Source organism: Mytilus edulis, chromosome 2 (assembly GCF_963676685.1).
Source record: "Mytilus edulis chromosome 2, xbMytEdul2.2, whole genome shotgun sequence".
Lineage (NCBI taxonomy): Eukaryota > Metazoa > Mollusca > Bivalvia > Mytilida > Mytilidae > Mytilus > Mytilus edulis.
In genome coordinates, this window is record NC_092345.1 from 78,230,554 (window position 1) to 78,252,904 (window position 22,351).

At 31.8% G+C, this 22,351-nt stretch overlaps 1 protein-coding gene across 2 annotated transcripts in view; it reads right to left on the reverse strand.

Moving 5' to 3' along the window:
* The window catches only part of LOC139513021 (reversion-inducing cysteine-rich protein with Kazal motifs-like), a 66,192-nt gene that overhangs the window by 40,079 nt on the left and 3,762 nt on the right, over positions 1 to 22,351 (reverse strand). For both annotated transcript variants that reach the window (XM_071301085.1, XM_071301086.1), the window contains exons 3-4: positions 14,957 to 15,031; positions 6,569 to 6,605 (exon numbers count right to left, since the gene is read on the reverse strand). In XM_071301085.1, the coding sequence (XP_071157186.1) occupies positions 6,569 to 6,605; positions 14,957 to 15,031 (112 nt within the window). The remainder of the gene's footprint in view (positions 1 to 6,568; positions 6,606 to 14,956; positions 15,032 to 22,351) is intronic.

Consider the following 22,351-nt stretch of genomic DNA (forward strand, 5'->3'; position numbering starts at 1 on the left):
TATCGCGAAAATCTCGGCATTTTTCTGACTTATTAATATCTGTCAAACTGAATATTAAGTGACACTTAAATGTGATTGGCTTCAACTGACAGCTTTGGTGTCATACGCATTGTTAATTAACACCAATAAAAATAAAATTGAAAATGGAAGTGGGGAATGTGTCAAAGAGACAACAACCCGACCACAGAAACACTTACATATTTTCAACAACATAATATATGGTTCATACAATTTCCCGTTTTAACTAGACTGGGATCCCAGCTTCAGACAGTCATCCCGATTGGGATCCCGGCTTTAAACAGTTCCGATTGGGATCCCAGTGTCCGATATTTATCCCGTTTCATCTTGACTGGAATCCCGGCTTCAGACAGTTATCCCGAATGGGATCCCAGTTTCCGATATTTATCCCGAACGGGATCCCGCCTCCAGATGCTTATTCCGGTTTATCCCGACAATTTCACCGGGATTGCATTGGGATCCCGATGGATCCCGTTTTCGTTTTCTCTTGGGCCGCATTTAGGCTATTTTGTGGCGGCCAGTTTTTAATGGTGGAGGAAGCTAGAGTGCCCAGAGAAAACCACTGACCTTCGATGGGAAAACTGACAATCTTAGTCAATTAGAATTGGAGTCGATCGCACCCGCTTGAGCAGGGGTTTGGACTCACAACCTCAGTGTTGACTGGCTAGTGATTACAGTAGTAACTACTTGGACCACTCGGCCATTGAGGCAGACTTGAAAGCTAGGTACAAAGATGACAGATTCAGTCACTTTTCAATTTATAAAGGGGCATAACTCAAGAATGGCAAAAGTATCACAAACTAATTTCAAACTAGATGTGTAGGTAATAAGCATTGTATATAAGGTTTCAAGAGGCAAACTAAGTGAGAGAATGGAAACAAAAAAAAACAGCAATTCTAATAACTGTGAACTGTAAAAATGACACAACCCAATTTCAAACTTGATCTGTACTTGGTGGTAATTGTGTATAAGTTTAATAACATTTGGAAAGGCAAACTAAAGTTAGAGAACAGAAACAAATTTAGGGACATACAGACAAGACCAACAGATGGACAGGACTGTGACAGAAGGATAACACTTTAAGCCCCCTCCACCATGGCATGGGCATTAAAAAGGACTTTGCTCTTTCTTTCATGTTACCTTAGGATAAACTACAGTTAGGAACCTTAAATTGCATTTTAAGAACCTCATGATGTAAATGTGTACAAGTCACTCCTATATAGAAACTGTTAGAATAGATAAAGGAAGATGTGGTGTGAGTGCCAATGAGACAACTCTCCATCCGAATAACAATTTAAAAAAGTAAACCATTATGTTAGAACTCTGATTGAAGACCCATTGAAGTAAATTTGGCTCAACAGTGAAAAATAACATGTATCCGAAGTTCATATTCTGAACAGGAAGAATCTCAGATATCATTTCCCAGTTCAATACAACTATTATGTTTGTAGCTTTTATCTGACTTTGTATTTGAAAGTCATGCAAAGTTCAAGAAGAAACACCTGCCCTTGGTACCAATTAAAGCATATGAAAACTGACATTTGACATTTATAAAATGTCACCTGTTGCTCTTATGACCACCACCATAGGATGAACACGCTGGCGTCAACAAACTATTTGTTACATAATAAAAGACACAAGAAAAAAAAAAAATACTATCAAGTTTATTTATACATTTTTATATCATGGTTGAGAACATACTGAAATTTTTTTCAAACTTTTGGCAACTTTAGAACCTTTGTTAAAAGTTCCCACTTGAATTGGTTGAAGTCAATTTGCCTGTACATCACTTAAATGCTTAACAAAATATTGAGGAAAACCACAAATGTCCTTGTAAAGAATTTATAAGTAATTGAGAGTTTCTTTAACTGACCACTTCCATTCAAACATAATTTGTTTGTTAACAACACACAAACACCTTGACCTCTCAGATTAAAGACTACAATTAACTCTTTAAATCTCAGATGAAAACTTTCAATAAAAAAGATTGTATAAATGAACAAAAGATCTTTTAGAAAAAGATTCCCCCTCTAATCACATGAAAAAATAAACCAGTTAAACATCAAAAGTTGCAAAACAAATGTGAATCTAAACTGTATTGACAAACTGAATAAATACAATCGACAGCTAAATTAAAGTAGCTTAATAAAGCTGACCAGGTACCCAATGTTGACACTAGTGGACACACTATTTGCTTTTCACTGCCATCTTTTTAAAGTTACAATAATTGTCCATTTAAAACAGCTATCTGCTACTGTATTAAACATTTGTTTGGTACAATGCCTCTTCCTTGGGCTGTTTGTTCTAGCCCATTGACAAACTTTCACTTCTCATTTGCTGAAAAGTCAACATACTTCTTGAGCTTTTAGGGAATTAAATTGAACACAATTAGGCCTTTCATTATTGGTTTGTCACAGAGACTGACAAAAATATGTATTACAAAAGGCGTCACTTGTCAGTTTCAAGTAGTTAATTGTTGAATTATTCACATTGCTAATTATGCCTCCTTGAAAAATTTTGCAGAAACATAATTTGACTAAGTTTCTTAAAACATGTACAAGCCATTCTCATTGTATGAAATTACTTTTAAGTTTTCAAATTATATATGATATTTCAAAGTACAATAAGGCCTAAATTAATAATGCAAATAAAGAAAAATGTAAATAAATTCCAATAATTTCATCCTAGCTACACTGTAGTGAAGTTTTTAGACGGTCAACAATTACCTTGCATTTCTAAAACCAATGTCTCTTTTTTGTGTGCATTTTAGTCTATTGTTCCATCTTACCCAAAAATTAAATTGTTAATTTGTAAATTACTTATGCTACGGAAGACATTGCAAAAAATATTAAAACCATAATTCTTCCCTAACTGCAGGAAGTATACATCATGTCCTCAACTAAGACACATACTTAGTGATGGAAAATTAATGGCAATATTTCTATAATTCATGTCATAAGAGGCTATATTGAGAGTCATAACTCCTGACTTAATGCATATATGCCATACAATGTCAAGATACAGAAAAATGAGTGTAAATAATTGATGCTGTATCCTTATCACTTAATAATAAACCTCACTCATTCACAGAAAATTAATCCTTTAATATTTCGACTATGTAATATTTACTGGAAGACTGGCCGTACAAATAGTTTCATAATGGTCTAGAAAGAAATATGTACCTTATGTATACCAAAATTTAAATATAAACTGACATTTAGCATGGAAGTGATAAAAGTAGGCTCCCTGAAACACTGAACAGAAAAAACTTGATGCATTTATAGGGTCACCGTCCTCTGCTGTGCATTCTTACAAGTCTTGACTGAGATTCCTATCCAGGAGAAAGAGCTATGACCGATGAAAATAACAAAACTGGTGATGTCAGATTGATGATGATGGACGTGACAGATCATAGAAATCCACTATTCTTGGCATTATTTAGAAGAAAAAAATAAAAGAGAGCTGGCGTAAGATACAAGAGGAAAATTCAAACTGACAATGCTATGGCAAAACAACATTACACAAAGTACAACATATCTGAAACTATAGACAAAGCAACCCAATCCACACCAAAAACTGAGTGGGGATCTAATATGTGCTTCTGAAGGGTAAACAACCCAATCCACACCAAAAACTGAGTGGGGATCTAATATGTGCTTCTGAAGGGTAAGCAACCCAATCCACACCAAAAACTGAGTGGGGATCTAATATGTGCTTCTGAAGGGTAAGCAACCCAATCCACACCAAAAACTGAGTGGGGATCTTATATGTGCTTCTAAAGGGTAGGCAACCCAATCCACACCAAAAACTGAGTGGGGATCTAATATGTGCTTCTGAAGGGTAGGCAACCCAATCCACACCAAAAACTGAGTGGGGATCTAATATGTGCTTCTGAAGGGTAGGCAACCCAATCCACATCAAAAACTGAGTGGGGATCTAATATGTGCTTCTGGAGGGTAGGCAACCCAATCCACACCAAAAACTGAGTGGGGATCTAATATGTGCTTCTGAAGGGTAGGCAACCCAATCCACACCAAAAACTGAGTGGGGATCTAATATGTGCTTCTGAAGGGTAGGCAACCCAATCCACACCAAAAACTGAGTGGGGATCTAATATGTGCTTCTGAAGGGTAGGCAACCCAATCCACACCAAAAACTGAGTGGGGATCTAATATGTGCTTCTGAAGGGTAGGCAACCCAATCCACACCAAAAACTGAGTGGGGATCTAATATGTGCTTCTGAAGGGTAGGCAACCCAATCCACACCAAAAACTGAGTGGGGATCTAATATGTGCTTCTGAAGGGTAGGCAACCCAATCCACACCAAAAACTGAGTGGGGATCTAATATGTGCTTCTGAAGGGTAGGCAACCCAATCCACACCAAAAACTGAGTGGGGATCTAATATGTGCTTCTGAAGGGTAAGCAACCCAATCCACACCAAAAACTGAGTGGGGATCTAATATGTGCTTCTGAAGGGTAGGCAACCCAATCCACACCAAAAACTGAGTGGGGATCTAATATGTGCTTCTGAAGGGTAGGCAACCCAATCCACACCAAAAACTGAGTGGGGATCTAATATGTGCTTCTGAAGGGTAGGCAACCCAATCCACACCAAAAACTGAGTGGGGATCTAATATGTGCTTCTGAAGGGTAGGCAACCCAATCCACACCAAAAACTGAGTGGGGATCTAATATGTGCTTCTGAAGGGTAGGCAACCCAATCCACACCAAAAACTGAGTGGGGATCTAATATGTGCTTCTGAAGGGTAAGCAACCCAATCCACACCAAAAACTGAGTGGGGATCTAATATGTGCTTCTGAAGGGTAAGCATAAACAGATCATATTCTCAAGAGTTCCATAATTTCAAACTAGGAATAACATACACGATTCAGAAGACAGATAAAGTTGCTTTTAATTTATCATATAAATGCGTTTATTATTTATAATATGAAATAATTACTGAAATGAATTGGAAATATCTTAATGATGTATATATGATCTGGTAGCTTAATAATGTTGCCAAAAACTCCTGGGCAAACTGATCCGGAACACTTAGAAATACCAAGAGGCCTATTACAGACAGCTCACATATATGTAGATACAGGAGTGTGATAGAAACACTCTCTGGCCAAGACAATGTTAACAAAAGATACCAAAAGTGTGCAACATAATATTGTATTCAAGTCAATGATGTCAAATATGAGGCTATATACATAAACACTCTACTTGGTAAAATAACCTGCAATATCAGTCAATTATGTGTTTCATTCTAGTCCCAATTGATGGTTTCCATACATTGGGACTAGAATGTTTCAAATTAAATAAAAGATTTCTATTTTGTAAACTTTTGTTGTTAATCTGATAAAACATTGCCAGTCAATCAGAAGATTAGGCTCCTGTTATTGTCAAATTGTTTATATAATGTGAATAAAAAATATAAATGTTAAATTCAGTTTTTCAGATGAAAAGATAGGGCATGTTTAATATTTACATGACTGAACATTTACATCAAAATGACATTTTCCTGACGGCCATGTCTGTCCAAACACAGTCATTATTCTGATTTTTTGTGCAAAAACTCTATTTGTATGTACATAAACATGTAAAAAATCCTTCAAGACAAAAGCGTCAGTCTATCAGACTTTACAAATTGTAAATCGCAAATTGGTGTTCAATACAACTGGTAGTGAGAAGGTAGACTAATTATAATCATCATATATCATAAAGATTATAATTTGAATAGTTATTAATCATTACTCCATATATGGAAGATGACTTTCAAAACAGTGCAACCGACTTTCCTTCAGACACTCTCATGTCAAAACTACAGACACCAACAAAGGTCATTTTTGTTGTTTAGTTATGGACAGTTAATCAGGAACATGACTCATGCATTCTTTAGTTTAATTAAATCACTTTTTATGGTTAATTTATTAAAATATAAGACATTTGAGGGCTAATTAAATTAAGTTAATGTGATTTAGTAATTTCCTTGTAAATATTAAACACTCTCTAATATCCTTCAGGGAATATCCAACCAGTCCTGAAATTCAGTAAACGTGTATTTTTTATTTTTTTTAGATGATTAATTTGTTTGACACTTAAAAGATACATCCTTTCTATTCCCATAAACTGTCATGTTTTCTCTAATACTACAAGCACTGAAAGGTGAACGTGCATAGTTCCTGATGTATAATTTTTCAATTACTAAATTCAAGTAATAGTGTTTTTTTTGTTGTTGATTCTTTTAAGTAATATTACTAATTACCAATGTCGGAAATATTAGTATTAGTAAGATGACAAGGTCATAATTTAAACTGAGCTCTATGTTTTTCTACAGATATCTGTTTCAAAAACAAAGATGTCTCTTTTTGAACATCATTAAATTCAATTAATAACAGCATTCTAAGAGTATTGCATGCAATACATACACCCCTACTGAATTGCCCGACTGACTGATGAACTGACAGACAGATGAACAGAGAGCAAACCTGAAATTTTGGTCAAATTCGTGGTAGGAAACTATTAAAAAGCTGGTCGAACTTACCTGGAATAGATGTATTCACACAACGCCAAAACTCAATCTGAAAAAGAAAAATAGACAAATTTAAGGACAAGAAAGGTACACCATTTTACCCGCTGCATTGCTGTACATGTACTGAAGATTTAATTATATTCAAATGTTCATAACAAGTGAATATAATCACAAGGTATGGGGGAGGCAAATAACATTGCTGTATCCTACTAGATGATATTAGTGATGCTTTGTTTTGTTATTTTCTAATTTATTTTAATATGGCCTTGTAGCAACAATTTTTTAACTATGGCCTATATTTGATCATTTCCACAATCAATTTCAAAAATTAAACCTGACATGTTGTCAAATTGCATAAAGTCTCAATGAATAGTTTCAACCTAGGTTGACTGTGTGGGGTGATAAGCTTCTTACAAATTAGATAAAAAGGCCTTTACACTAGGTTATAATGAATTTATTAAGGGTCCGGGATTACTTATTAAAAGTTAACTTTTCCCTTTTACTTGCAATTTTAAAGAATTCTTTATGATACTTTATTGATTGGCCACCAACAGATAACTTGAGTGTTAAAGTATGAGTTATGTAAAAATTATAGTACTTCGTGAATTTTTTTTAATTTAAAAACTTAATTTTTTTGCAAAAAAGGAATTGAACATTTCAAATTGTAATCATTGAGTGATTAATGGCTATAATGACAATTTATTTGTTTACATGTCTTTGTTTATGTTGTGTCACGACAAACGACTGCAATGACTGGCTGTACAATTTGGTGAAATTTTTGCTTTAGTGTATGAACATGCATAATGAAGACAGAACTTAGTTTGATTGTGTAAAGTTGAACAAAAATGTGAACAAAGTATGAAGATACATGTACAATAATTATAGTACATTTTTTTACTATGTCTCACAACAGCCTATACTGAATAAGAAATCATTAACAGATCAGCTAGGAATTACTCTTCTAGCAGATCCTCAAACAAAAGCCATCAAAACAATCACTCTGTACATATATCTTAAGCTAATTCATCTTCCTGTCAACTAACATACAGATTTAATTAAAAATAATTTTTGTTATGTTTTGAAGTACTTTGAGAATACCAAACTGACAGGTGTGATTTATCTAGTTAGTGTGTATATATTTGTGTGTGTATGTTGTTTATGTGAGATTATTCAAAGGAAAGTTGATAACTGCATAATATGAATATAAGAAGTAACGACAAACATCTACTTTATCATATGTGAATGCATGACCCCATTAAAAAGTCTGCCTTATCTAAACAATGCACTTCCTATAACTCAAGAATAACAAATCTGCAAATATCAAAATATTGTAAATGAGGTGTAAATGATTCAAATCCAATAACTTTATGCAATTTTGAAAATTGTAAAAAATTAAAAGGCAGACAAGTTTTATTGTTAAAATTCATTAACACATTGTGACTTCATTAATCAAAAGTTTATTTTCAGATTATCTAATGTTACAATCACCATTATTAAACTGGCTTATTCTAGTTATGGTTCTTTCAATGCCCCAGTTAAATACCAGAGATTTGGAATTTCCCAATACAAGACCTCAGCATAATCAATTGTATTTTCTTGCATTTACCCTTCTGGAACCTCATTTATAAGTATCCTTTAAACAATAACAATTTGCCTTGTATTTTCTGCCTTTGGTGCCATATTAGATGCTATCGGTATCAACTGTACATGATTTAGGAAGACATGTTTCCATTATTTGAAGCTTTGGTCAAATTGCAGATGACTAATATATACTAGTAATTCAATTGTTCAGCTACAAGTCTGATTTCTCATCATCTGGGGCAACAATAACTGGGAACTTATTTAAAGCCATCATTGAAACACTCATTGGAAAATAAAGCATACAAATTGTATTATATAATATATAAGAACTGAAATAAACAATATACTGGGGATTCATTTCTTTAAGTGGGTATAATTTTTCGTATCCATGGAAATCCACTAAAATTTATATTTAATGAATAATAATAAATCCACAGTATATATATGTGTATACTGTGGTTATAAAAAAATATCCTGAATTTTTATGGACAGCTAAATGAGGTTTTATAACTTGAAATGTACTTTTTTAAACATGCAAATTTAGCTTAAACCTGATTTTGATCTTTTAAAATGTTCATTTAAAGACCTCTCCTTTGATTCCCTCATAGAATTTCTACAAATAACATGTAAATCTAATCAAAACAAAGAAAATGTATGTACTTCTTCATTTATCAAGATAGGCACAAAAAACTCCCCTCTAACAAGGCTTGTATCTCCCCTCGTAATCTATCCCAGAACAGGAAGTCTTGATAGTGCTCTAGGTTTTCAGGGTTAAATGCAATCTAAGCCTTGATTATTTCACATGTCAAAAATATTCTAGTTTTCTTATTTTAATTTGTAAAAGAAAATTAACAAAAAAATGTGTATCTCCTTGAAGAATGTTATTTTTTAATGTTCTATTTTCTATTACTGTATTATCGGAATCAATCTCACTTTTTCTTTTCTCTTGCTTAAATCAGGTGAAAAGATAAAAACTCATTTATCAACAAAAGTTTTGTTGGCAGTAAATTTCTATAACCTAAAAACTAATTTTAAAAATTTTGTTTAAAATTATGATAAATTGATATTTTTACTACTTGAGACCCTGAAAACTACAGTGTTTACAACGGAATCATTCAGGTTACAAGAAATGTCATTTTTTCCCCTTTTTTATCCCATGATTTACTTATTTAGCTTGTACTATTATTTGCACATAAACAACAATATGGCTACACCTTGATTGAGGGCAATGTTATGATGACCTCTGACATGCTTATTTTTGAGGTCTTTAATTGTTGGGTTGCTGTCTGACTGACATTTATTCAATATCGAAACTGGACTTTTAATCAATATGTAATGGACCAACTTGAAGAATTTACAAAATAATGAAAATGCTTAGACATGTATAAATACATACAAAAAACCTCTTTATTTCCTTAAAATCTCATACCAAAATATCATTAATTTAGTATCAATCTTTCCTTAATCTCTTTTGTCATTTAAAAGAACCCTCAATATCTTCAAAAATATTTCGTCTTTACTTAAGATTTTGTCAAATCAAATTTTCAACCTACTTAGAAATATAATTTGTCATTCAAAGATCAAAAAGTCTGTCAGTTTTGATCCTAATTCCCAATAAAATATTTGAAAAACCTAGGGTAGTGTGTTTTGATTAAAATGAACATCAGGAGCCCAAAAGCTCTTACCCTGTTTTTTTAAAGGCGTGTTAGTTTACAAGTCTTATCAATTTGCTATCAATTGTGAGTTCGTTTATAAATCAATATTATTCTATTCCAATTAAAAAGACATGCCGGAAATCTTATGTCATGAAATAATCTTACTGTTAAAAAGACTCATAGATATCAGAATAAATCTTCGCCAGAGGTACAGTCGCAAAGGTTAATTAAATACTATGTCTTTCAGCAGGTAGTACCTGACAAAACTAAATTTGATAAATTACATGTATAGGCTTAATATTAACAATTAGTGTTATTCTGCATTCAATTCAAAAATACTTTAGGAAGAAATTCATTTGTAATGCATTAATTAATTAATTGAAGTAACATTAATTACCTACACAAAATGTTTGTTAACACAAGGGGAGACAATTTTATTAGAGTCTAGAAATAATCTGTATAATCGACTCATTTAGTTAAATTTTTTTATGTGTTAGACATGAGTCTGTTCAAATTACCTACATGTACAATACCTGACTATCATAAAACTTTGAATATTAACAGGGCTCAAATTGTTGAATTTTATATGAAATATTGCAAGGTACCCCATTCTAAAAATCAAACTTCTTTAGAATGACTTCCAGATATCTATCTAGTTCTGATCTACCTAGGCCCTGGAAATTATTATTATGTTTCTTCATTCTATTTTTAGAAACAATATTTTAATGTAAATTTAAAGACGACTTAAACAGAAAATCGTTCATTCAGGGGTTTTTTTCTCTGTAAATATGGTTCCATCATTTTGTAAGGCTTTTTGTTTCCATGGAAATTGATGAAAATATTTACGTGACAGGATATTAACAGACAATAAAATGATTACTCTTAATAAACCTGATGGAATCTAGTTCTGACAGCAGTAATTTATACTAAGGAAAATTTGTCAAAGTCAGGAGTATGGAAACTCAAGGTATTTATAAACTGATCTTTAATGGACACAGAAATAAATAATCCTTGCCACAATATTCATTGCAAAGGTAAGGCTTCAAACTAAGAGCAAAATCCATTTAGCATAATCAGCTATAAAAGGCCCTGTTTGAGTGTTTTTCATTTTTTATAAGAATCTAAATGCTATATATCTAGTATATATGCATGTCACTGGAGTACTGAATACATTCGTGTACCAACTCACCGGGGAACCAAGTTAACAATGACGGACATGTCCTTTTTCTTATCATGGATAGATAACATGTTTTAGCTCAGATTGACTCGATAAAAGGGAAAAAATAACATGAAAAATGGTGAATGCATCAGAAATCCAGGAAAAAATTATCAATTTTTAAAATGTATAAGTTTGCCAAAATCCTCTCATGAAACAGCTGAACATTTAATTGACATGAGATAACATTATAATAGTTTTATTGTATTCATTATAACTTTATGTTATTACTACTTCATTTCGTAATGTAACTTACATCTGTATACAATTTCATATAACTTTTAGGAGGAAATAATACCTAGAACACACTTGAACAGTGACAGACTGTCATGAAATTGCATTTTTGTCACACTAAATGTGCATTAAGACTATAGAATTACGATCCATTACAATACAATGTAATGTGTTCACTAAAAATATTAATTTTGAGGGTCTTAAGTAAGAAAAAAATAGGGAAGACAACAATAATCAACATCTAACATAACAAAGAAAACTTGACATTGCATGACATAATCTCCTATGAAATACAGGCATTTTTAAAAGTAACAGCAGAGTAAGAAATTCCTGCTCCACTCATGATACCCATAGTTTTGATCATAAATATTAATCAAAGAGCTGATAGCTCTGAGGTGGAAGAAGGTGAATAAAAGGCAACTTGAATTACCATAAAAGCAGCCCCACTAACCCAGCCTGCTTTGTTCCATTATCGTTATGACGTATTTTTTTCAAACAAGAATGTGTCATAAGTACATGGATTTCCCATCCGTACAATCATTTTCTATGTTTAGTGGACTGTAAAATCTTTAATTTGGCAGTAAAATCAGAAAGATCATATCATAAGGAACACATGTGTACTAAGTTTCAAGTTGATTGAATTTCAACTTCATCAAAAACTACCTCAACCATAAACTTTAACCTGAAGCAGGACGGACGGACAGACCAATAAATTGGGCATAAAAATAGTAAGACTTGTTACATACTACTTTTGAAAAAAGGACAAAGTTCCCATGGGGGTTTTTAGTGCGAGACAACAATTTAAAAGGTTACAATTTTTCTGGATTGTCTAGAAAAAGTGTCATCATTTGTATGATGAACTTACATGCCTTTTTCTTAAGTCTGTTTGCATGAATGTAGTTATTAAATCAGTAGAAAAGATGAACATGTAGCTAGCAGACCAGGGTTTATTTTCTTGTGTAAGAATATTAGATGCTTGTTGGAATTTCCAATTTTGAATTATGCACAAAGATGGACCTTTAACAGGTTGGGAACAACACTTCAAATGAGGGGTAACCCTCATTGGAAGAACATTACAACCCACTGTAAAAAATGAGCAACTTTATATTCATATTATTTGATGAAACTTTTCCCCAAGAACTATGCATCTATCAAGTATTAAATGGTCAAAACATGTCAAAAGAATTTTGTGATATTTCTAAACTTGTATCTTCCTTATTAATTTGACCCCTTTATTTAGAAAAGTTGTTCCAAATATAATAAATTTTCCCACTTTTGAGTTAAAAACCTTAAAAAATGTTTCTTTTTTTTTCAACAGTAAAATGATCTCTTGTTTTAGGGACAGGCCCTCATTTAAGGGACACCACTGATAATGGGGGGAAAAGGGGGGGGGGGTCCCAACCTGTTTGTTGGTCTTTGTGAAAAAAGAATAGTGCATTGTCCTTTAAATGATTTAATTGAATACAAAAATAAAATATGTTACTATTTATTATTTTTATGGTAGTGCTGCATCATTGAATTTTGTCAATCAGCCATGCTTTTATCCTGAAGCTGCAGTGTAAGAACCTGCTTGCAGATGAAAATTTGCATGCCATGTTCACGATGAAAACAGCACAAGTTCAAAATCTAGCATGTTAGAATAATCTTCAGAGAAAACGTTTTTGATTGGCTTATTAATTGATCATGAGAAACACAGAATTTGATTGGCTGAACACAATTACCTTACCTTGGGAAGAAAATAAAGAACAGATGATTTTCACTAAATCGTGTTTTAGATTTTTTTAACGATACCCTTAATATTAATATGTTTTAATAAATGCAAGGACGTATTATAAAACGAAAGAACTCAGGACGAACAGACTAAGGGCGAACATGTAAACAGGGCGAGGTGTCCCGATACCAAATTCACGCTTGCGTACTACAAATATCTACAGTAGAAACATCTGGTTACAAGTAAACATATAACATGAGATGAAATCTAATAATTTACATAAATAAAAGGGTACATATTTACGATAGTGATTGTTTTTCAATCCTAATTTACAAATTAAATGATTCAGATGCTTTATCATGTGTAAAAATCGGTGTCAGGAATCAGAAGTTGTTATGAAATTGTAACACACAGAAACGAATGCAGCATAAGGAGGTTTCAATGATAGTAAAGTCGGCACCATTGGCCTTCAGAAGACTTTAAGTCTTCTTCCACCAATAATAAACAGTTCTTCATGAAATCAAAGTAGAAGACGATTTCGAAGGAAATCAGTAAACATATGAATGATTTTTGGTACATCTTCAAATGTGTTTTACTTATATGAAAATAATGGTAAAGCAGCTCATATATATATATATATATACATGTATATAATATATATTAGAAAATTAAAAGCCATTTCTTCATAAGCAGCTGCAGAAGTTCATTTTTTGGAATTACAAAAACTAGCTTAAAATAATTGAAGGTGGTTCTACATGATGAAGACTCAAAATTTTTATAGCACTGAGGATATTTTTATTTATATCACTTTCAAATACAATCATGAATGAAATTGTAGCATTTACGGAAATGTAAATTGATTTCACCGTAAGTTTAAATTTACATAAATGTTTACTATTTTATCAATTCATCTCCAAGTTAGTACCAAATACCTTGTTTTACTTCTAAGTCCCTGGTAGTGAACCCCATACAAAAGAAACTCCCTTTCAAATACCTCAGTGCATTTACATAATCTGTTGATTAGCCAGGCTGTGGTAGTTTGGTTGCAAATCACTTGAATTCAATTTGTTGTACCTTTAAGTGCAGAATGCCTCATTTGGCTTTGTCAATAGGAATGAATTTGAAATAGAGTTGGTTTAAATCATAATGAAACTTTACATTGTTATTACAAATATGACCTGTATTTTTCTCTGACATTTTATGCTAATATCATTGATTTAATAATTACTGATTTTTTTTTTACAAGCTTAGAGGTAACTATATGAAATAAGTGCATGTATTGTTTATTATCATATTCAAACAACCACTACAGATTTAATCTTCTATAAATTCTTTCACCATATGTGGCTATTCTGACATAGCAAAGAATCTTTCTCTTCAATGATAAACAACTGTCAACCTAAACATGTAAGATGTACAGTTTCTTCAAACCTATATCTTATCAGTTCATAATTTAAGGACTTCTTTTTTGTACAACTAGCTGTATTTGATTTATCTGACTGACTTTGTATCACAAAAAGTCAGATTTAAAAGACGTTGATTTAGTGTTGATTTCTGCAAGTCTAAATTCTAAGTTATTTTTTTATACATTTTTATTCAGCCAATTAATCTGCTTTACTAGTATGAAGAGCCAATAGATATAAGAAGATGTGGTATGAGTGCCAATGAGACAAGACTAGTTGGCTCAGTGTCTGAATTATGTCATGGAGGACAGTGATTAGCCTTTCTGATGGACTACAACAAATCATACCATAGTTCCTCATAAAAGGGGAATAACTCTTATCAACATAACAAATCATTATTCTTCAGTCAACTATAAGCTTTTGGTTTTTTGACATCATCAGGAAACCTATTCCAGAGTTTGAATCTTTCATTTTTCAGTGTGTGCGGTTTTTTTTTAGACTGAAAATGTTATAGCCAAATTGATAAAGTTTCAATAATGTAGATAAAACATGCCTGTATATATAGGCTTAGACTTGTACTTCATGTATACTGTACCATACCTGATCTGATCTACACTGTTTAGATGTCTTAATAATCTGCTCTATCTGTTCAATCTGATTGCCTGTTATTACCATCTGAAATAGAAAATATAACAAATGGTCAATAATATTGTCTCTATGTATATTGTGTAAAGACTTTAATATATTGAGCTCATGTGGACAGTCACACTGAATCAGACTATCTTGTAGCCCACATATTACTCTGGACAAAGTGGAACATGTGGTATATTTGAAAAAAAATTGAGTTAATGAACTTTTCTTCAGATGACCTGTAATGGTAAACCGTGTATATAGCTTTCTTTTCCCTAACCAGAATGGGTTTTTTTCTTGAATCAATATATAGTATATACATTCATATTTATTTTTGTCAATTTCAAACATTTCATTCATTCTGTTAATATCTGAACAGCACATCTGTATTTATCAAAAAAAAGGTTCGAAATTTTTCTCAGGGAAAAAATAAAAGTTTCTGTATTCACTCCACAGGATGCAAACCATGAGAAAATCAAAAAAGATTTCATATTTCATGTCATTTTGTATAATTTATTTTAATACATCTTCAAAATACTCTAAAAATCAAATTTTTATTCTGTTAACTACAATATTTTGAAGAGAGGTTTAGACAAATTTTAACAGACAAATGGTCTGACAGGAAAATCAAAGAAAAACATAAGATAAAGAAACAATAACTGAAAGAAGGTGAATCATTTTCCCAAAGATCAAAGGAGGTGATAATTCATGAATAATAGTTTAGGTCAGCATGTTTTTATAACCCCTGAACACCCCTGTCATATCACACCACATTTGATCTTCCATGTATTAAACCTACTTTGCAAAACTGACTTCATACTGACATTTTGAATTAATCTGAGTGAAAATATCTAATACATAACTACCATGATCATTTGTAATGTTTTGCGCGATTACATGCCATTTTTGTAAGTTTAATCATGGCATTCATAGGCATTGTTTGGGATATTGTCAATTCAACATAAATCAGATTACTGTCAAAGCATAATTTATTCATTAAACAAATACCAGTAATGGATGAAAATTGCAAGCTAGCAACATAAAACACATCCCAAAATTTGGATGTCATAGGGTGACATGGGCAAATGTTATTTTAATATGTCCAAATATGTAAATCAAAAGAGGATTCAAGTGTTAAATCCTCCATACAAACACTTTGGTACCTTTTATTCATAACACTTCCGTAAGAAATAAATGTCTAACAAAATGACATTTCCCCCTGCCACAGTGAATTACTTAAATGGAACACCCCTGTGCTAGTCTTTACAAACTCCATGATTCAGGCAAGCCCAGATACACTTGATAACAAAACTAAATTAGAAATTGCAACTTTTTCTACTCCGTTATCCTCATAGTTTGTGGAAATTATAGATTCGGGTTAGGGATAAGGTATGTTACCCCATTCAAAATCCACAAAGTGGTAATGAGAAACATACAATAATATGAGCTGTCCTGGTTAATAATTGTTATGTTTTGGTGGGGTTCATGTTGCTAAGTTTTGTATGTGGTGATTTTTGGAATTGTGCCTTAGAAATGATAAAGTCAGTTTTTCTTCAACTCTTAGTTCTGAATGTCCCCTTGGAACTTCCACTATTTTTTTAGTAAGTCTTAGAAAGAAAAAAAAATTATGCAGACTCATACATTGAAACAAATCATGGAATCTATATTTGGCTATGAAAAACTGACTTGAAATCTCTAAGTGTCTAAGTTGTGATGTCCACAAATAAAACACTATCTGTTTGATACATATTAGTACAATGGATTTGGTTTGTTTCTATTGACATATTTATTTTAAGAACAGTCAGAGAGAAAGTTCATACATGACACAAAATATTAAACAGACAGTATGACCCCTACATGTCAAATCCCTTGCACAGGTCATATAATATGCATACACATTTTGACAATACTGAGTCATAGAAAATTATTATTACTTAACAGTTCCTGTAAAAAAAAAAGTAAGCAGAGTCACATTTAAAATTATAAAGTACATGACTGAACTGCAGTCTATTAATTCAAAATGCTAAAGATTATTCAAGACCCTGCAGACAGAAATAAAATGTACATCTGTTGTGCATTTTAAAACACAAGTGCCTCCAGATAATTTAATGGAAATTTTTTAAATTATAGAATGAGGGGGGAAACATGGAAAATTATATTCAAGTCAAATTCTTTCAAAAAGTGGTGTTTTGTGATTTATTATGATACAAACTAATGAACCACATGTAGAAGTACATTTTGATATGTATTCTATCTCCCAAATTTAAGATTATCTAACAAAAACAATATGACTGCACTGCAATCTTTTAGTTTGCTATTCAGCTGCTGTTTTTTTTAACAATTATATAAATCATGAAAGTTATTTCTAGGATAATAATTGTATTGGTAAATTGTAATCAAAAGATCACATTATCTCCAACTTATTAATTTCTATAGAGTCTGCAGGGGACTGAAATTCTATTTTCTTAGTAAAAAGCCATCTTCATAGGTTGATCGATCAGCCAAAAGCCAATTGATTGATGCTACAGATTAATTAGATATTTTATATTAAGAAATCTTATATATCCTAAAGGCATTTTTGTAAATTTTTAAGATTAAGGTACAGAACCAGTAAATGATGAAAATGGTACAAAAAGACTGGTTGCTACATTATGAAAAGACAATTGGTATCAACATTTCATAGAAGCTCTGAGCATTGCAGTGTATCCGCAAAACTATAAATTTGGTAAGAGTGCATCTTGAAATTGTATCAGATATAATTTAAGAGCCCAACTCCAGATTTATGTGCATTACATAAAACAAAGTTTAGCAATTTTTTGGCCATGTGTATACAGTCAGATTCAGGAAGACAGTATAAAAAGAGCTACATAGATCCTGTCCCTCTAAGTTCTTTCCCATATGAGACCAGATTAGTAAGTTATATCATGTGAGTCCCCTTTGTTACTAAACACCTATTTTTCACACCTGGGACATAAACGCAAGATCACATGATCCCCATAAACCAATTCAAAACATAAATCAAGTAATGTGATAACTCGACAAAACAATCTCAAGAAGCTGGAGTCATACCTCACAAAATTTAGGTTCAATGCAAATTTTATTAATAACGTAATTTAATCCATAATCATTTAACATAAATTTTGTATGCTAATAATTCTGCATTACTGTTTTTTTTCTCATATTAAAAATAGAAAGTATAACTTATGAAATTTACGATATTATCTAAAATGATTATGGCAATAATGTTGAAATTTGATGTCCTGTCTAAGATTATTGAATACTCAGGGGATGTAATATCAGAACACACTGTCAGTTTATTGAAATACTAACTTCACAAAAGTCACACCTGATACCATACTCATTATTTATGAGGTGGTAGGGACTTATTTTTCTCAACAAAATTGCTTATCATCAAAAATGTATTGTTTGAAATATTTCCTAATCTTCTTTAACATATGTTGCATTATAAGGTTATTCATTGTTAATAATGAATACAACATATTTGACTCTCTCTATCTAAATTCCTTTCCAACTTCTCTCTTTCACTGATACACTGCTGTATTTGTCACTCCACTCACAAACTACTACATTTCACTGTATATAAAGTATTAAATAACTGAACTGACAATCATTCATTTCAACATAAACATCAGATTTCTGGCAGGCCATATGGCACACACTCAAACTGACACAACTCATTTTTACAGTATTAAAGCAACACCTGGGTTATGTAGTAAGTATAATCCAGGTGCTATCAAGTCTATATTCTCCCAACCATCTGTGACCTATCAGAATGTAAATCTACACAGTATATACTCCTAATAATCTACTGTGGTCAAATTACATTTTGTGTAAGCTGAGTTGATATAAAAAAGAAGATGTGGTATGATCACCATAAATAAAACTGTAATAATAAAATTCAAAACAATATGTCTATTGTCTGAAAGAAGAGGAAAATGGGGAAATTTTCAATGAAATAATTGAACACTCAACATCACCCTTAACAAATAACAATAAACAAACTCAAATCCATAAGCTCTTCACTGGTCTTCATTGTTGGATTGCTGTTTCATTGCCACCTATAATTTTCTTCTGTGTATTAAGTACTGGAGAGAAATCAATCTATCAATTGGCAATAAATAACAGAAAAAATCCTCATGAAAATTTAACCGACCAATCAGGTGACAGTATTAACATTGGAAACCCTTATATTTCAGGGGATAGTTAATATCAGGGAAACCCCTATGAAGGTTGCATTGACCTATTAAGTGACAGTATTAACAGGGAAATCCCTCATGAAAATTTAATTAACCAGTATAAGTTTACAAAATTGGAACCCTCGTGAAGATTTAACCACTTATAAGTTATCAGTATGAACAGGAAAGCTGTTAACCTCATCATGAAAATTTAATAAAAGTCCCTTTCGGTGACAGTATTAACAGGGAAACACTGATGAACATTTAACTGACAAATTCAGCAACAGTTTTAAAAGGCAAACCTTCATGAAAACTGAGCCACTTTAGTCATGAAAATTTTATCACTTCAGAAATTATGACTGTGTAACACAACAATTGTCAACAGTATTAAGAGCAGGGAATTTGAAAATGTATACATCATATGGAATTTAACACTGCTTTACAAAGAACACTAGAGTATTTTGTCAAAATCAATTTCAAACTATGCAGGATTCCACATGATACTGAAAGTGGAAAACCCATATGATTTGATAAACATCTAAAGAGGTCTTACAAATAAATTCTATGAAGATTAATAAAAAAAATTGAGAAATTCCATTTCCTATCAATACAAAAAGACAAAAAAAGTGCCAAAATTACAAGAATTTAGATTTAGGAGCATTATAAAAATCATTTAGATTTCTGAAGAATTGACAACAATTTAAGATTTTCACAATTATAAAAACATTGCAAAAATTTTGAAATTTCCAGTGTCATTTCAAACAGTGCTCTGCAAACAAACAGATAACACAATAAATTGCCCAGAATTGATTTTGACTTATGCAATATATTCTATGGACTAAATTCCTGTCAGCAATAAGATTATGTACCCCCATCATTATATCAATACAAAATACCAATTATAGGATGATAAATTTGCCATATTTTTCTATAATACTATGACAATTTAATCCTAGGCTTTATTTTAGGTCTGTCAATAGTGAAATGTCATGAGAAGTCAAAACATTCTCAGCCCAATTGGATTTTTTAATAACTATTGGGAAAAAATGATTAATGATATCCTGAAATGAAATATATTTTCCTGGGAAAACCAATAATTATTCTTATAATACCATCTGTACAAGAGTGTGTATGTGTATTTTCAGCTTGAATCATTTAATTTGAACCAATACAAAGACTGGAGATTAAAAAAAAAAAGATTTACATGAACCTGGTATCAACATGTGGTAGAACAACAGTGGCTTGGCTTGACTAATACTTTGGTTTACTAATCTAAACGAAATGAATTGTTTTCAGAACTCACACACAATTTTATTCTGTAACCCTTATGATACCGAAAGTTTGGCAAAATACTATCTGGAAGAAAAATTAGGTAAATTTTACAGCCGATTGCATTGAGTGTGTAGGGAAAGGTAGAATCGGCTGTAAGGAAAAGATTGACATTTTTTGCTGTAGAGTTTCTCCACTAGTCCATCTCAAAGGCTTGTGCAGATGTAAACCCCAAGATTTTTCTGCTGAGTTCAAAAGTTATCCAAAGATCTCATCCCTGCTTTAGTGATGGACTAGTTGAGAAACTCCCTGATCATGTTTAAATGTATCCATACTGTATTCTGCTTCCAAAAGTTCTGTTGTCTTCTATAGTGTGATGATAAACCAATCAGGAATTTTATTTTTCTGCTATAATTTCTTAGTAATAAATATGTCCGCAAGAAGTACAATTAATAAATCAGATTCAGATAAAAGTTAATATTTATATGTTTTCAACATTATGATGTCAAGTTCCTCATTAATAATGTCAAATGCCTACATCAAAATGTCATACATAATATTTACTGTGCTACCTTAAAAAACTTTTCCTATTTATGTACTTGATAAATTTACATGGAAATGAACTTGCAAATTTCCTCAGGCTAAAATTAATTCAAGATTTAATCTTTTAAAGACGCCCAACTAAAATAACTACAAAACAGTTAATAACAAAACTAAAATGTTCAGGTTATATAAGTCCCAATTATAAAAGAACTTTCATCTTACTTTTAGAGGACTCATTATTCAATTTTAGAATAAGAGCAAAATTCAATCTATAACTGCATCAGATTGTCCTTGTTTAGGTGAAGACCAAAAAGGTATGATAAACACATTTCAAAGAAATAATCTACCTACTAAACAGATCACCAAAGAAAAGATCAGTCTTTTATTCCAGTATGTAACTTCATGTACATGTTATGCAGCAGAAAATATTTCAGGACCTTTAATTTCAATGGCATGGCAATCTTAAAACCATGGAAAACAAATAACAAACTTCACATGTACATATAAGGACAAGTAATTCTATATATTGCCATGTTTAAAATTTCCGAACTGAGATTACATTTGTAAAGCTAATATATACATTTTAATATAAAGCAACCTTGCAAATGAGAAACAACAGATTTTTAACTCTGAATATAGACAATTCTGGCTGCATGAAGTTCACCATAACTAAACAATTGACCATCCTCAGATAATTACAGTGGTACAGTTAACATTGCAAAATTTTATGGGATTTTACAACGTATATATATATATATGTGATAGCATTCAAAGCGCCTGACATATGCAATTATCTTACTAAATTAGTTCAGAGTAACTTGTCAAGTTTCTTTACAAAATTTAAAACTGAAAAACAGGTTTTGGGCAAGAAATAAATGAATTCATATTGATTAGAAAATGTTCTTCATTTGTACAATTAAGTGCATTAAGATTAACTACAGATTTTTCTATTCTTTGCTCCTATGATCTGACAGCTTGAGAGACTTTTACAACTAACACTGTAACAAATGCTCCTAGTTTGTACACAATAATTTAATCTCACAAAGAAAAACTCAGTTGAAAGATTTTTCCATTGTTGTTCTCTTACTACAACTAAAGATATGGAAATGAAGCAAATGACTTACAGCGAGCAATCATCGAGGTATTTCAGGGGCGTGTTCATTACAGAATAGTAACACAACTTTCAACCCAACAAATCAGTTTTTGATGGCTTTTCGACTCTAAAGGTAAAGATGGGCTGACTTAGATAGCCTTAAGTATTCATCGAAGCTGAAAAAGGCAGTGTACGAATAAATGGCTTAAAACAATTTTACAAAATAGAAATTTAAATTAAATCACTGAAAAGGTAAATGATAGG